Below are 17,655 nucleotides of genomic sequence, written 5' to 3'. Positions count from 1 at the left end.
CTTCCTGAGTGTTGTTGGAGCTATTTATTCCATCACACTTCTGCCTTGTAGCTCGTAGATGGCATAAGGGCTTCTAAGGTGTCAGGAGGTGAATTACTTGCCACAGCATTCCTAGCTTCTGACCTGCTCTTGCAGCCACTGTTTTTACGAGACAAGTTCAGTTCAGGTTCAGTCGATGGTAACCACCAGGACATTGATACTGGGGGATTCAGTAATGGTAATACCATTGAATGTCACGTGGCGGTTGTTGGACTGTTTCTTATTGGTGATGGTCACAGCCTAGCTTTCATGTGGCAGAAATGCTACTTCCAACTTGTCAGCTCAAGCCTGGATATTGTCCGGACCTTGCTGCATTTGAACGAGCAAGTGCAAAGGTGTGCAATCATTCGCAAACATCCCCACTTCTGAACTTATGATGGAGGGAAGGTCATTGAAGCAGCCGAAGATGGTTGGGCCTAAGCCACTACCCTGAGGAACTCCTGCAGCGATGTCCTGGAGGTGAGATGACTGGCCTCCATCATTCACAACCATCTTACTTTGTGCCAGCTATGACCCAAGCCAACAAATAATTTTCCCCATGATTCATACTGACTCCAGTTCTACTCGTGATGCCACACTGAGTTAAATGCTGCTTGACATTCAGGGCTGTCACCTTCCCGTCACCAAAATTCAAAGCCTGAAGCAATTTATCATAAGACTTAATGTTCTGAGTCAACTTCAAGGGGCAAATAATGTGCAAATCAGTAACATTTTCAGTGACAAGGAGGCCAAAGTCAGTTTGTTATTCTTAAAAATTTAACACTGAATGTGTGGAAATTGGCCATCATGCATCTCAATGCCATAAATCCACGAGTTGATTTGCACCTGAACAATAGCATTGGTGGATTCTCCTAGATAACAAGGTGTAGAGCTGGATGAACACTGCAGGCCAGGCAGCATCAGAGGAGCAGGAAAGCTGATGTTTCGGGTCTGGTTTTGGACCTGTCACCACATGTTGTGAATAGATCTCAGTAACAGAAGGTGAAATTCTTGTTATTGTATGTGAAGGGTGACTTGACTGAAGTGCACAAGAATGGTTTTGACAAGGTAGATGTGGAAAAAAAAATACTCTTGTGGCTCAATCTAGACTAGTGGGCACTCTTTAAGGGTCACCCTTTTATGTCAGAGGTGAGGAAATTTCCTCCCCCCACCCACCCCATAGAGCTGTCAGGCATTGAATTCTCCACCTCAAGATGATGGAAGTAGAATAATTTAATATTTTTAAGACTGAGATGGATCCTTGGTAGGGTCACCTTGGAGAAAATCAGAATCTGGGATTCAAAACACAAGCAGATCAACCATGATTTTATTGAAAGCTGGGGAAGGCTTAAGGGGCAGAATGGCCTTCTTCTGCGATTTCATGTGGTTGTTTGACATTGCCCAAGTTTCACATCCATTAACAAGTGATGTAAGAAATACTTCCCTGTAGACCTTCAACTTTGCTCAGAGACAAATTCCACACTCCTTCCAAAATTGGTCAGAGGCTCAACCAGATGATGAGTTTGCTTTTGCCATATGATGTTTGATTTTGTTATCCAGCATGGTGTTATTGGAGAGTATATTCCCAAAATGTATTGAACAGAGAGGTTGTAGACATTGACTGGTGGACTGTGACATGGCCAAAAGTGGCTTCATTCTAGATCTCCAGCTACTTCTGACTTATTGTCAGGCCAAAAGTGTTGAGGCTATGGTCAAGGGAACAACAAGTAACTGAATGTGTGCTTTGAGAGCACTGTCAATTATAAACAAATTTACAAACTGCCATAGTGGAACAAATGAATAACACTGATCATCTTTTCAGGTCAGCTACATTGTACAGAATTGTCCTTTGGTCAAAAGCCATGTCAGATCAATAAATACCATCATTCAGTCATGGAACTTTCTTCAAATTTGTCATAATACACAAGGTGAGTAACAATCTGATTAAAAACACTCTTGTAAAGATTTTCTTTCACCATTAATATGCTATTAATTTTCAGCAAGGATCCAACTCATTGTAGAAATTGTATCATAAATATCCCCACCCAGTAAGACTGTCAAGAAATCATGGGACTTTTCTGATTACAAAGCAACAGTATGATAAGCGTTAGAGCATCCTCTAGTGATAGTACAAGGAGTTGCAGTATCATATGTTTAAAGTTCCCCCCACAACTATGTGTCAGTCAACTGTGTAATAATTATTTTTACGCATGTTCAAGAGGTGAGCATTAGAGAAGTGCCAAAATCTTGGAGCGTTCTTAACCACTGAGGCATAGTGGCAACAGTATATACCATCTCCAAAAAAAAAACACTGCTGTCATAGAGCCTTAGTGGTCACGGCAATGTCCAATCTGGTAGCCTCTACCACCTTGAAGAACAAGACCTGTAGGCACATGATAACATCATCACCTGCAAGTTTTGTTTTAGGTCACATATCATCCTGACTTGAAATTATGTCACTGCTGCTGAAGTAAAATCCTGGAACTCCCCAACTTCAGAACTGTTCGTATACCTACGCAGGAAGGCAGCTCACTGCCACCTTCTCAAAGGCATTAGGGATTGGCAATAAATGCTGGTCTGCAGTATCCACATCCCATGAACAAATAGAAACATTATCTTTAGAAAAAAAAACTGATAAGTGCAATAGGAAAAATATTGTTAGTCAAGAAATGCAAAAAGTAGTGTGAAAGGGGATAACATAATTTGGCTCAGTCTGCTCTACATTTTGGGTTGCAAGAGAATTATGTATAATACTGCAAGATATCAACATTTTGCTTTTCGAATTATTTGATTATGGATCACAGAATCCCTACAGTATGGAAACAAGTCCTTCAGCCCAACAAGTCCACACCAATGCTCAGAGCATCTCACCTAGATGCAGCCCAATAACCCACCGAATCTACACATCCCTGAACACTACAGGCAATTTAGTATGGCCAATCCACCTAGCCTGCACATCTTTGGACTGTGGGAGGAAGCCCACACAGACTTGGGGAGAACATGTAAACTTCACACAGACAATCGCCCAAGGGTAGAATCGAACCTGGGTCCCTGGTGCTGTGGAGGCAGCAGTGCTAACCACTGAGCCGCTGTGTATCGTAATACCAGTACTGGCTGCTTTACATGGATGAATTACAGATCATAAGTAACTTTTAACATTTCCAATGGCAACCACAGATCCCAGTCAGATACAACTGATCACAAGACAAAATTTTAAAAAAGAACTGCATTTATACAGTGCCTTTCAGAACTTCAACATGGCCCAAAAGATTTTATAGCCAACAAAAGCACTTTTTCAACATAGGTAACTGAGCAGCCAACCTGCACAGAAGTTTTGTAATGACATATTTCACGATGTTGACTGAGGGATAAATATTAGCCAGAGATTGAGTGGGATCCCCCTAACCGTCTTTGAATACTGCCATGCAAAAATTAAGTTTGGCTGAATGCTGAAAAGGTCTTTAGTTAATGTTTCATCTAAAGGATGTATCACTCCCTCATTACTACACTGCAAGTCTAAGTCTGGGTTTTGCGCTCATAGCTTTGGAATGGAACGGAACTTGAAACCACAACCTCATGATTCAGAATGCAACCACGCCTGGTTTATTCACCTCAGCATTTCCAGCTCAGAAATTTTGTTTTTATGCTTCTGTACTCCACTACTAAAGCTGTATCTGACTAATTCCATTTCACTTTTTTATTAAAAAGCAGCACTGTTAAAATGAGAACCAATTTTGAAACATAATAACTCACCTAGCATGTAAAACGTTTAAATTATTTAGGGTCTTAAAACAAATTGTTTGTTCTCAACTATTTCCTGTGATTTTTGCACCAAAATTTTAAGAAATGGTGAACCCATTAATGGAGTCTCATTCCCGCAAATGATTATGTATCACGCAGTTTAGAATCAGGGCACAAAAGAAAAGCCAAGAACTATCACTGTAACATTCTGGATAAAACTTTTTTTTGTGGGAGGGTTGGTTGGGGGAGTGGTGAGAAACAGATTTAATGCTTATGTGAGTCAACTTACTTGGAAATCCTTCTCTAAAATATTCTTTTAACAAAATTTGAAACTCAAATCCAGAAGTTGCTAAATTGATCTGAGGACATAAGCACAGCCCAAGGAAAACTGGAATCAATAGGAATCAGAGGCTACATCAGCAGGTCAGAAGCTACGAATATTGCTGCTAGAAACTCACCACCTGATTCCCCAAAGCCTGTCCACCATCTACAAAGCACATGACAGGAGTGTGATGGGATTCCTTCCACTTACCTGGATGGGTGTAACAATACCCAAGCAACTTGACAGGTCAAGCAGGTCAAAGTAGCTCGCTTGAGTGGCACATCCAAAAGCATCTATTCACTCCACAACTGACAGTCAGTAACAGAAGTGAGTACTACCTACACGTTGCCCTGCAGAAATTCACCAAAGATCCTCAGACAGTATCTTCCAGACCCACAAACACTCCATTTAGAAGGACAAGGGCAGCAGATAGATGGCAACACCATCATTTGCAATTTATCCTCCAAGCCACTCACCACTGTCATTTCTTCACTGTCACTGAGTTAAAATCCTGGTATTCCCCCATACTAAAACTTTGGGCCAACTTACAGCATGTCACTGCAGGCCAAGGCAGCAGCTCACCACCACCTTCTCAAGGACAATTAGGAATAGGCAATCATGCAGTCCAGGCAGTGACCCCGACATCCCACAAGTGAATATAACAAATATTTGTCGGCAGAACCAGAAGGGATGTTTAGCAGAGATAACAAGGTGTAGAGCTGGATGAACACAGCAGGCCAAGCAGCTTCAGAGGAGCAGGAAAGCTGACGTTTCGGGCCTCGACCCTTCTTCAGAAACGAGGGAGGGGAAGGGGGTTCTGAAATAGGTAGGGAGAGAGGGGGCGGTAGATAGAAGGCAGATAAAGGAGAAGACAGGTGGAGAGGAGACAGGCAGGTCAAGGAGGCGGGGATGGAGCCAGTGAAGGTGTGTGTAGGTGGGGAGTTAGAGAGGGGATAGGTCAGTCCAGGGAGGACGGACAGGTCAAAGAGGCGGGATGACGTTAGTAGGTAGGAGATGGGGGTGGGGCTTGAGGGCAGTGGAGGGGATAGGTGGGAGGAAGGACAGATAAGAAGGCGGGGACAAGGTGGGCTGGTTTTGGGTTGCGGTGGGGGATGGGAGATTTTGAAGTTTGTCAAGTCCACAATGATACTACTGGGTTGCAGGGTTCCCAAGCGGAATATGAGTTGCTGTTCCTGCAACCTTCGGGTGGCATCGTGGTGGCACTGCAGGAGGCCCAGGAAGGACATGTCGTCTGAGGAATGGCAGGGGGAGTTGAAATGCTTCGCGACTGGAAGGTGCAGTTGTTTATTGCAAACCAAGCGCAGGCGTTCTGCAAAGTGGTCCCCAAGCCTCCGCTTGGGTTCCCCGATGTAGAGGCGGCCACAACGGGAACAGCAGATGCAGTATACCACATTAGCAGACGTGCAGGGGCCTGGGATAGGGGTGAGATCAGGTTGGGCAGGGAAAAATGTCTTCAGTTGTGGTGGTGTCGGATTGCAGATAGCGGAAGTGTCGGAGGACGATGCATTGGATCTGGAGGTTGGTGGGGTGGTACATGAGGATGAGGGGGGTTTCTATTTTGATTGTTGTTGTGGGGAGGGGGTGTGAGGTGTGAGTTGGGAGAAGTAAGGAAGGCACAGTTGAAGGCATTCTCGACAACTGAGGGGTTGGTGGTGGTGGTGGGTTTGGGGCATTGTGGTCCTTAAAAAACGAGAGCATCTGGAGGTGTTCGTGAGTGGAATGCCCTATCCTGGGAGCAGATGCGGCGGAGGCAAAGGAATTGGGAATAGGGGATGGCATTTTTGCAAGGAAGTGGGTGGGAGGAGCTGTATTCTAGGTAGCTGTGGGAGTCGATGGGCTTGAAATGGTTATCAGTTTTCAGGTGGTTGCCAGGTGATGGAAACAGAGGGGTCCAGGAAGGATCCAACGCATCATCCTCCGACACTTCTGCCATCTGCAATCCGTGACTCCCTTGTCTGCTCCACAGTCCCCTACAGCCCCACCACACCTGGCACTTTTCCCTGCAACCACAGGAAGTACTACACCTGCCCCTGCACCTCCCCTCCCACCTGCACATCTACTAATGTCGTATACTGTATCTGCTGCTCCAGATGTGGCCTCCCCTACATCAGGAAAACTAAGTGGAGGCTTGGGGACCGCTTTGTAGAACACCTCTGCTCGTTTCACGCTAAACAACTGCACCTCCCAGTCGCTAACTATTTCAACTCTCCCTCCCATTCATTTGACAACATGTCCATCCTGGGCCTCCTGCAGTGCTGCAACGATGTCACCCGAAGGTTGCAGGAACAGCAACTCATATTCTGCTTGGGAATCGTGCAGCCCAATGGTATCTGTGTCCATTTCACAAGCTTCAGAATCTTCCCTCCCCCTACTGCATCCCAAAACCAGCCCACCTTGTCCCCGCCTCCCTAACCTATCCTTCCTCCCACCTATCCCCTCCTCTGCACTCAAGCCCCACCCCCATCTTCTACCTACTAGCCTCATCCCACCCCCTTGACCTGTCCATCCTCCCTGGATGGACCTACCTCCTCCCTAACTCCCCACCGACGCTCACCTTTACTGGCACCATCCTTGCCTCTTTGCCCTGTCTGTCTCCTCTCCACCTATCTTCTCCTTTATCCATCTTATATCCGCCTCCCCCCTCTTCCCTATTTATTTCAGGATCCCCTTCCCCACCCCCATTTCTGAAGAAATGTCAAGGCCTGAAACATCAGTTTTCCTGCTCCTCTGATGCTGCCTGGCCTGCTGTGTTCATCCAGCTCTACCAGCGTTCTGCAGCTCTTACCATCTCTGAAAGGATAAGTTTTGGTTTCTGTCACTAGGTGGTATGAGTCTAGCAAGCAAAGAAAACTGTATGTACTGTAACAGTGATACACATTATAACATGCAAGAGTACTTCTCCAAACCAACAGCAACACAGCAATGAGACCAAATGCTTCACATCATGGAATAAAATCAGGAATCCATGTCCAGCTATTTGTTCAGATGTTTATGCATTTTTCTCAATGAGCGACTCTGCACTTGAGGAAAGACAAAGGAAAGTTCTGTGTGGATTGTCTTTACCTCATCAGGGATGGGACCTTGCTTGGTCATACTGAAAAGGGAAAATTGGGAGATGGAAAGTGCTTTGAACTGGATCAAAAAGAAATTAAGAATCCCAAAGGTAAACCAAACAGAGCATAGCATGGCATCAAATTAACTTCTGGAGGATTTCAAGACTAGGCGGGCATGTTATTAAGGTTAGAGGATATGCACTACTTGTGGGGACAAGAAGAAAGACTGCAGACAGTTCAGTTAAAATGCAGACATAGTGTATCTTGGAGGTGGCAGATCACAATAGAAGTGAAATGCTAATAAGACCTCTAAGTAGGATGACAGATAGCAACTTCCGAAGCTAAGAATGAAAATCCCGAAGAATATGCTGCTGCCTACCCAGAGTCAGGGTAAGGGGGTATCTTGTGGCAGCCGGTGAGAAATGTGGAAAAAGGGAGGGCAAACCTATCTGTCACAGACCACACGTTAAAACAAACATCGGTAAAAATTGGGAGGAGGTCCAGCTAAAGGGATATCTGATATTTGGCTCTAAAATAAAAAGAATGTCTCAATGTAAATAATTTTTGGAGCAATGTCCAAACAGGTATATGGACAAACAGGACCGGAGAATTAATACATTGATACAGGGCTGGTATGAGGCACAGAGCACAGATATTCATCTTCTCGGAACACTGGCACTAGTTCTGTGTGGATTGTCTTCACCTCATAGGGGATGGGACCTTGCTTGGAAAATTGGGAGATGGAAAATGCTTTGAACTGGAAAAAGAGGCAGGGAAGGATTAGTAATCAAAAAGAAATTAAGAATCCCAAAGGTAAGCCAAACAGAGCATAGCATGGAATCAAATTAACTTCTGGGGGATTTCAAGACTCGGCGGGCATGTTATTAAGGTTAGAGGAGAGGACTGAAAGACATGAGGAGCAAGTTTTTTTTAAACACAGTGGTTGGATGCAGGTGCAGTTACAATGTTTAAAAGTACACAAATAAGAAATGTTTGGAGAGAGATGGGCCGAGTGTAGATAAGTAGGACTAATTTTGTTTGGGATTATGGTTGGCAATGGACTGTTTGGACTGAAAGGTCTATTTCCATGTTGTATGACTCTATGCAGATACATACAAAGCAGTGACTAAAGCACTCATTTAGTGAAATAAGTAGTTGTTCTTGTTCAAATGCTTTGATTTGTCTCAATAGTAACTATGGCTCAAGTTCAACCTTCCAAGTAACAAAAACCATGAAACTGAAATAAACCAAATTATCTATGACCATCCCAATCAACCAGGACTACATTTTATATATTCCTGCTTACCTCTGTATGTCTTTGATGAAGTGCATTGTATTCTTTCTTGAGTTCAGACTCTCGTTCTTCCAGCCTACCAACTAAAAAGAAGTAAGTTAGAATACTTTCCAAAAGGCCAACAAAACCATACCGTGCATCTCAACCTTCAACCACTGTGTCAGTCCAGAACCAACAATAACGTCCCGTCTCCTCTCACTTGTCAAAGAAATTAATCACACCACTGTGTAACACTTATAGTTTCTGGGAGAATTAAATAACTTCAATTATTTAAAGTATAAGTATTTATACTTCTTTTAAAAAAAAATCATAACAGACAGGTATTTATGTTTCACGTCACCAGATGGGCAATTACCAGAGACTGGTCAATATCCTATATCCCAGCAACCCACTTATGATCCAGAGTATTTGGGACACAACACAAATTGATAGCAGTAGCAAAAAGGGAGTACATCAACTGTGTCTCAATGAACATTTCAAAGTTACAAAGGTTTTGTTTTAAATACAAAATCTATCGAAAGCTAATCATTCTCAATGTTTCTTGGGGCCTTTGATGTGCTTGTAACGGCAAGCCAGCACCTACAGCACCACCTGATGAATAAAATACACTATTTTTACATGTATATTTTGTTTCAATTTGATAACGCAAGGGGTGAAATTAAATCATTAAACAGAATTTCCAATTCTTTTTGCTGCTCAAAACCTTTAATAAAAACACGAGGAACTATAAATGAAAATACAGTTAGTCCTGCCATGTTAATGATAGAACTCCCATTTTACACGGATGCAATGACAGCTGAATTTTCAGTACAATGAATTTAGTTCCAGCAATCGCACACTCACGTTTTCCATAATCAGTCATGCTAGAAAACCATTAAATTGATTTATCTTTCAGTGCACTCAATCATCAATTTATGCAAGTCCAAACAGCAATGAAATACGCTGTGAATTTCAATAATGAAGATTGATATGGATAGCCGATGGAGATATTCCTTTATCAAAGTACACAGCTGATAGGATAAATCAGCAAAACTGGTGATTTGAAATCTGCAGCTAAGTTTAATGACCACTGTTGCAAATTGTTCTTTCATTACCCTGAGCATTACGCACGAAGTTGTTGTACTTCGACTACAATGTAGATATATTTGTACCGCCAGCCTAACTAAAATTATCTCAGAATATCAGCACACTAAACATCCTGGGAAAAAAGCATAATGTACTGACCCAGATTTTACTAAATTCATTGATCAGAATTTATTGTTGTTATCTACAGCTCAATGGTAGCACTCTTGTCAGTCCAGACACTTCAGCACATAATTTAAGGCACCTGGGTGGACCAGAGAAAGAATACAGATGTGATGCCAAACCAAGGTCTTTTATGACCTCTCAGGTGGAAAGATGCCATGGGATGCTCCCCTGTCCTATCCAATGTCTGTCATTCAAACAACTGATAAAACAAATTAGCTGATCATTACATTTGCCATTTGTGGAAGTTTGCAGGACACAGAACAGGCAGTCACAGTTCCCACATTACAACAATGACTACACAAAGTACTAAATTCACTGTCAAGTACTCTGGAATTTTTTTTATTGTAGTATGATTAACAGCCGTTCTGATAGTTCAGTTTTTATGATATCAGTTACCATAGAGCATGGAAATTAAATCCATTTTATTAGAAGTCAGTTCAACGTTATAGATACAATTTGAATTTTACAAGAGGATAAGGTATGCCCCATGACAGCAATCAGACCGGATAACTTGAATATGAAACAGTATTAAAAGTCTTTAAGAAATATGCCATAAAAAGAAGTCTGAAGTCTCAAAGGTGTTGTTTCTCTTTCCTGTGCTGTTACTTATGAGTTCAACAATACAGTGGTTATCTTACTGAACAAAGTAATCTGGAGCTAAGTCCAAATCCCACTATAGCACCCGATAATTAAATCTGGAATAAAAAGATGGTATCAGTTATAGTGATCAAATAATGACAAAGCTGTTACTAAAACCCATCCAATTCAGTTATGCCCTACAGGGAGGGAATTTTTTTTATATTTAAAATAAAGTTTCATCACTTTTGTTACATTGGAGCCCAAAACTAGACAGCATAAAATTAGGAGATAACACGGTGTGGAGCTGGATGAACACAGCAGGCCAAACAGCATCAGAGGAGCAGGAAAGCTTGACGTTTCAGGTCAGGACCCTTCTTCAGACCCTTTACTGACGAAGGGTCCTGACCCGAAACGTCTAGCTTTCCTGCTCCTCTGGTGCTGCTTGGCCTGCTGTGATCATCCAGCTTCACATTGTGTTATCTCAGATTCTCCAACATCGTCAGTTTCTACTATCTCTGTACCATAAAAATAGGAACAGGAGAAGGCCATTTAGTTCAAGTCTGTTGAGATGTTTATTGAAGCTATGTATGTACTTTCACCCCATATATCTGAATTGCTCTGGTTAGCAAAAATATAAGACAATAGTAATAAACTCAAAATGGAATCCAAGTGAAATTTCTTTCCCCAGAGAGTGACAAGAATAAGGGTTGCGGATCTTGTTACCATAAACAGAAGTTGAGGTGAATCTCTCAAATTCACCTAATGGGAAACTAGAGAAGTAAGCGAGGCTGAAACAAATAGAAACAGATGCTTGATAGAATTATATAAAGGGTTAGCAGCAGGTTCACATGCAGCATGAAGATTTGCACTAACCAGGCATACCAAATATCATGTTTCTGAATTCTGCAAACTCGGTGTAATCTTTGTACAAATGTCTGTAACATTTCCTGTTCTGGAGAGACTAACAAGCTGAGTGAAAGCACATGGATTATTTCAAATATGACTCAACCAAAAAGTACTAAACACTGTTCTAAAGGAATAATGTAATTCGACATTCCCGAGATGAAAATGGGAACTTGTACATTCCAAACTGAAAAACACTGTCTAACAATGAAGCAAACTAGGGTCAGCTTGGAGAACCATGTGGTTCTCAGCAATGACTCAAGTTTTGAATTTCATGGTCCTGATTAGCTGCAACTATTCCTTTCAATTCAGATAAATGATCATCACTGAGAAATACCTACAATAAAACACTGGTGAGTTGATTTGCTGTTTGGATCCCAGTGCACAAAGAAGCCAATGAACAGCATTAATTCAGGAGTCTCACAGCAGCAACACAGCTGCACAGTTATATTTTTTATTTGTTCAGAATAATTTCCTTAACTGTGTTCTTGGCTGGCTGAACACACAGCAGCTGATGTGGCTGACCTTAAACTGGTCTCCCACGGACAGACCGCTGCTTCCCTATCATTACTAATGCTCCCTTAGCCAAAAATGGTCACAGTCCAGCTGATGTGACTCCTCAATTGGATTTTCCCCTCTCCCGGCCTATTTCTCTCTTTGCTCCAACCAATGTCTCCTCAATCCTGATGCTGCACGGCAGCTTTTTCTTTTGAATGTAGGCTGAGAGAAGGTATGAGGGGTAGGGCTGGAAACCATGTCTGTCCACATGCTTTTTACACACCATCCCTGAAGAAAAGATAACTTATTTCTCTGTGAAGTTTTGTTAGTCGTTTCAGGTTGATAGGTTCTCTTAGCTTCCCACTACTCTTTTTCACTATCAAGTTATGATGGCTCATGAGACTGGCAGAGAGGGGAACACCACTGGATAGATGGCTTGTGGCACCAGGGAACAGGGCTGCAGGTTGGTGAGAGACACGAGAGGTATGCTAACAGTACTGGAATAAAAAGTGGATTGATGATTAAATGGGGGGATATAACAGAGGTGAAAGTACTGTAAAATAACATGGCATGAGAAAAATGGTGGGAAAGGATGTGAGATGGGAAGTCAAAAGTTTGGCTTAAAAGGAGGATACTAATTTCACCAAAAAATGTTTTGCAGTTCCTCTGGTTCAATATAAACCTATTGTCTTCTAAAACCATCATAAATGTTTATTAGACAAAGCAATACATGATTCCTCATTATTGTAGATCATAGAACCCCTACAGGGTGGAAACAGGTCTTTTGGCCCAACAAGTCCACACCGACCCTCAGCACATCCCACCCAGAGCCGTCCCCCTATAATGCAGTTTGATATTATTTGAGATATGAGAAACATAGAACATAGAACATAGAACAATACAGCGCAGAACAGGCCCTTCGGCCCTCGATGTTGCGCTGACCTGTGAACTAATCTGAGCCCCTCCCCCCACACCAACCTTTCATCATCCATCTGCTTATCCAAGGACTGTTTAAATGCCCCTCATGTGGCTGAGTTAACTACATTGGTAGGCAGGGCGTTCCACACCCTTACCTTATTGGAAAATTTCATCATTAGCAAATCATATCGAAAACTGCTACATTTTGACAATTAATATCAAACAACTTCTGACACATCTGCCTCAAAATGCTTCATAAAACAAAAGACTGTTCTCAGTTGGGATTCTTGGCCTTCTCTGTTCTCTTCTCCTTGGTGATATGACTATCAAGATCAGCTTTTTCTACCTTCTCTAAGTTTAGTTCCCATCTTTCCTCTGCAAAGCTCTCCATCTACATGACAACCCATCATACTACACAGCCCCACTATCTCAGCAATGCTATCACTGATGAGACAAAAATACAACTGCAGAGGTGGAAACTTGAAACAAAAACAGAAACTCAGCAGGTCTGGCAGCATTGTGGAGCGAAAGCAGAGGTAATGTTTCAGGTCCAGTTATCCTTCTGTTGAATTTATCCAGCAACTGCTGTTTTTGTTACTCACGAGATAATCTCTAATCGTTTCCAAATATCACTCTCCATCTACACTCGCCTCCCCACTACCAAGTGAGCTCCCTTCAGAGTCTGATACTGGAACAAAACTCCCTAATTCATTTAGTTCTGTACTTTGGAGTTTCCAACTAACTCATCTATGGCTTTCAGTTCATCATACCATGGTGGCAACTACATTTGCTAAATCTCATTGCTTCTACATCTTTCATGGCCTTTTGCTCATTGAAGCAATTTCCATTCTAATCATTTCCCCATACTACCCCTCTTTTGGAGAGGCCACTTAAAGCATTAATGGGCAATGCTCTTCTCCAATTTATCTATCCCTTATTCAATGATCATCCAGGAAGGTAAAAATAGTGCCTTGCATCTCTTATAAATGCAAAAATGCAGACACTGGAAATATGAAACAAACACACAGGATGCTGGAGAAACTCAGCAAATCTGTCAACATTGGTAGAGTTAAAAATAATTAATGTTTCAAGCCTAGGATGAATCTGCTTCAGCTATACCACCACCCCATCCTTCTCAAAGGCCCACCCTCGTCTTTATCCTGAATTCACAATTTTCTTTGGTTTCGGCCCTCTATTCTTGTCTTTGCTCATCCCATTAATGGAATCCACTCTTGCTCTTTCCAACCTTGTAATATTGAACTGTTGACCACTCAACTTCCCTTACTGATTCCTATGACAAACAGCACTAACAATCTCTGTACTCAGGCGCTGTGCTCCTTTCCTTCAAATCTGCCTTCACCACCACTTCTCTCATAAAACCAAACTCTGACCCACAAAATTCTTGCAAACTGCCATCTCCAAGCTCCTTTTCCTCTCCAAATCATTGTTATAACAAAAATATGCTGGAGAATCCCAGCAGGTATAGTGATGATAGAACAGAATTATGTTCCAAATCCAGTGTAACTTATCATGCAGTTCCAAAGAGTCATATCGGACACAAAACATTCACTGTTTCTTTTGTCATGCCTTCTGAGTTTCTCCAGCATTTCCTTTTTTTAAATTTCAAATATCCACCATCTGCAGTATTTTGTTTTCACTGAGTGTGTTGTTGCCTCACAACCTTCTACATGAATCGCTCCAGTCTGTTTTCTGTCCCATCACAGTTCCAAATCAGTTCACTCAAAAATCACAGATGGTAAATGTATAGAAATAATTTTCTCCTCCTAGTGGAGGGGTCAGGTAAGAACAAAACATAGAAATTAGGAATGGGAGTAGGCAATTCAATCCTTCGGGCAGGCTTTGCCATTTAACATAATCATGGCTGATCTTAAGGACCAGGTGACAGAGATTTTAAAGGGCAAGAAATTTGAGAGGGCTTAACAAGAAAATCTTTCTTCAAGGTGGTGATGGGTTATCTGGAACTCACTGCCCTAGACCAGGAAACATTTAACACCATATTTGATGAATACTTGAAATGCCATAGCATACAAGATCTGGGCCAAATGATTAAAAATATGACGAGAGTAAATAGGTTCTTGATGACTCATGCAGACACAACAGGCGTAAGGGACTCTTTCCATGTCATGCTGCAATACTCTATGATTCTACATTCTATTTCCTAGTTGACTGGGCCACAACTGGGCTCATCCTGTATGTTGACTTTGATGTAACTGACAGCTAAATTCTGCTCCAATGCCATTCTACTATTTTGCAATAATGTGGGAATGAACACGAAAATGAAACAAAGAACGACAGATTCAGGAGATCTTAAACATCAATTCTGGAGAAGGGTCAACTGTCTCGAAATGTTAATTCTGCTTTCTCTCCAGAGCAGTTGCCAGATCTGCTGAGCTTCTCTAGCAATTTGTGTTTGGGAATGAACATGGCCTCGAAGGTTTTGAAGTAGATCTGTAGCTTGGGTTGTAGTGTTGAGGTTGGTTGGCTTACCAAGCTGTTTTTGTTGTTCTGCAGACATTTTGTTACCGAGCTAGGTAACATCTTCAGTGTAGCCTCTGATCAAGCGTTGGTGTGTTTTCCCGCCTGGTTTTTAAACTCTGGGGTCCGTACTGATAGATTGCCTCACTTCCGGGTTTCCTCCATAGTGGAATGTAAATGGGGTCTTGTTCAAAGTGTTTATTAATAGCCTGCTTTGTGGAGTGCCATGCTTCCAGGAATTCTCGTGCTTGTCTCTGCCTAGCCTGTCCCAGGGTCTTGGTGTTGTCCCAGTCAAAGTTGTGGTTCTCCTTGTCCATGTGGTTTGAGATGAGTGAGTATTGGTCTTTTTGTAGCCAGTTGGTGTTCATGTACTCTTGTTGTTAGTTTCCTTCCTGTTTGTCTGATGTAATGTTTCTCGCAGTCTCTGCAGGGGATCTTGTGGATGACACTGGTCCTGTCCATAGTGGGGAGTGGGTCTTTAGTTCGGGTGAGCACTTGTTGTACGGTTGATGTGGGCTTGTGTGCTACTCTGATGCCCAGCGGTGGTAGAAATCTTGTGTTGAGTTCTGCTGCAGGCTGGTGTGATGGAATCTTCTCTCCCTTATCTCACCCACAGTGAACTTTTCTTCTCAATCCTGCACTGCTACCTCGGGAGCAAACTCCCGACCTTGCCCAAGGATGTGCCCTTGCCGCCTCTTCTTTCACGGCTATAGACTGCCTCTAAGCAGCATCAAACCAATCATGGCAACACTTTCCAAATATACACTTAAATCCAGCTGTCCCATTCTTCCACTTATTTTTCACTTGCCACTATGACTAAATGATCGACTGCTTCCTTGGCATCTAGTAATGGCATCCACATGGACAAGGAGAACCACAACTTTGACTGGGACAACACCAAGATCTGGAGACAGGCTAGGCAGAGGCAAGCACGAGAATGCCTGGAAGCATGGCAGTCCACAAGGCAGGCTATTACTAAACACTTTGAACTTGACCCCATATACATTCCACTATGGAGGAAACCCAGAACATACAGATGTTTCTCCCAATACTGAGAAATAGAAGTATTGCCTTTGGTTTGTCCTCACAAACTGTGTTACCTTGCTCCTGATTCCATCCTCTTCTTGCAACCATCTGAGGCTGAGTACAAATCTATGTTGGCTACCTAACCCTAACCCTAACCCTATCTGAACACACATCTTCACCAAGACAGTTTATTTTTACCTCCAGAATATTGCACATCATTCTTGTCTGTTTATCCAATGTTGAAATCTCAATGACCTTTCTTACTCAAGATTGGATTATTCTAGTACATGGAATAGCTATAATCATCCACGAAAAACAATTACATTGCATCACGTGAAATAAGTTCACACTGAGGAAAAACACAGAATCAGAGTCCCTCCAGTGTGGAAACAGGCCATTCAGTTCATTGAGTCCACACCAATCTACTGATGAACATCCCACCCAGACCCACCACCTTACCCTATCCCTGTAATGCCACATTTAACATGGCTAATCCACGTATCTTGCTTATCCCTGGACACTATGGGCAATTTAGGATGGCCAATCCATCTAACCTGCAAATCTTCGGACTGTGGCAGAAAACCCATAGAGACATGGGGAAAATGTGCAACCTCCACACAGACAAGTTCCCCAAAGGAGGAACTGAACCCAGGTTCCTGGTGTAGTGAGGCAGCAGTGCTAACCACTGAGCCACTGTGCCACCCCAACAAGTTCCACTGTTTCAAGTAGCAAGAAGAGGGTTATGCGTTACCAACCTCATTGTGAAATAGTGACATTATAGGCAAACAGGCAAGTGATTAATTTGTTGCTGTTCCATTCATTCATCTATCCATATTCACTTGATTTTATTGAGGTTTTAGCCGAGCCAGTAGATTTGGTTGCAAACATTTCATCACCCTGCTAGGTAACATCATCAGTGTGTCTCTGGCAAAGCATCAGTGTTCTGTCCCACTTGGTATTTCTCTGCTTTGGTTTGCTAGGGTGGTTAGTGTTACTTCCAGCTCGGTTTCTCAGTGGTTTGTGCACAGGGTCTAATTCAATGGGTTTGTTGATGGAACTAAAACAAAGTTGCTGGAAAAGCTCAGCAGGTCTGGCAGAACAAATCCTGACGAAGGGTCACCGGACCCAAAACGTTAACTCTGTTTTTTCCTTTACAGATGCCGTCAGACCTGCAGGGCCTTTCCTGCAACTTTGTTTTTGTTCCTGATTTACAGCATCCTCACAATTCTTTCGGTTTTTGTTTGTTGATGGAGTTCCGGTTAGAATATCGGACCACCAGGAATTCCCTAGTGCATCTCTGTTTGGCTTGTGCTATGGTGGATGTGTTGTCCCAGTCAAAATTGTGTCCCCTGTTGACGGTATGTAGTGAGACAAGTGAGAATTGGTCTTGACTCTTGGTTGCTAGTCAATGTTTGTGTATCCGTATTGTCAGATTTCTTTCGATTTGGCCTATGTAGTGTTTCTCACAGTCCTTGCATGATATTTTGTATCTTACACCAGTTTTGCTGGATTTGGGTATGGGATCCTTTACATTCATC

General features: G+C 42.5%; 1 protein-coding gene across 2 annotated transcripts in view; it reads right to left on the bottom strand.

Annotated features, from left to right (window-relative positions):
* LOC125463859 (C-Jun-amino-terminal kinase-interacting protein 4) overlaps window positions 1-17,655 on the bottom strand; it is a 264,228-nt gene that overhangs the window by 159,934 nt on the left and 86,639 nt on the right. For both annotated transcript variants that reach the window (XM_059653600.1, XM_059653601.1), the window contains exon 3: window positions 8,462-8,532. In XM_059653600.1, coding sequence (XP_059509583.1) covers window positions 8,462-8,532 — 71 coding nt within the window. The remainder of the gene's footprint in view (window positions 1-8,461; window positions 8,533-17,655) is intronic.

The sequence above is a fragment of the Stegostoma tigrinum genome, chromosome 22 (genome assembly GCF_030684315.1).
Source record: "Stegostoma tigrinum isolate sSteTig4 chromosome 22, sSteTig4.hap1, whole genome shotgun sequence".
In the NCBI taxonomy this organism is placed as follows: domain Eukaryota; kingdom Metazoa; phylum Chordata; class Chondrichthyes; order Orectolobiformes; family Stegostomatidae; genus Stegostoma; species Stegostoma tigrinum.
Note: the sequence above shows the minus strand (reverse complement) of the source record. Positions and strands in the feature narration are given on the sequence as shown.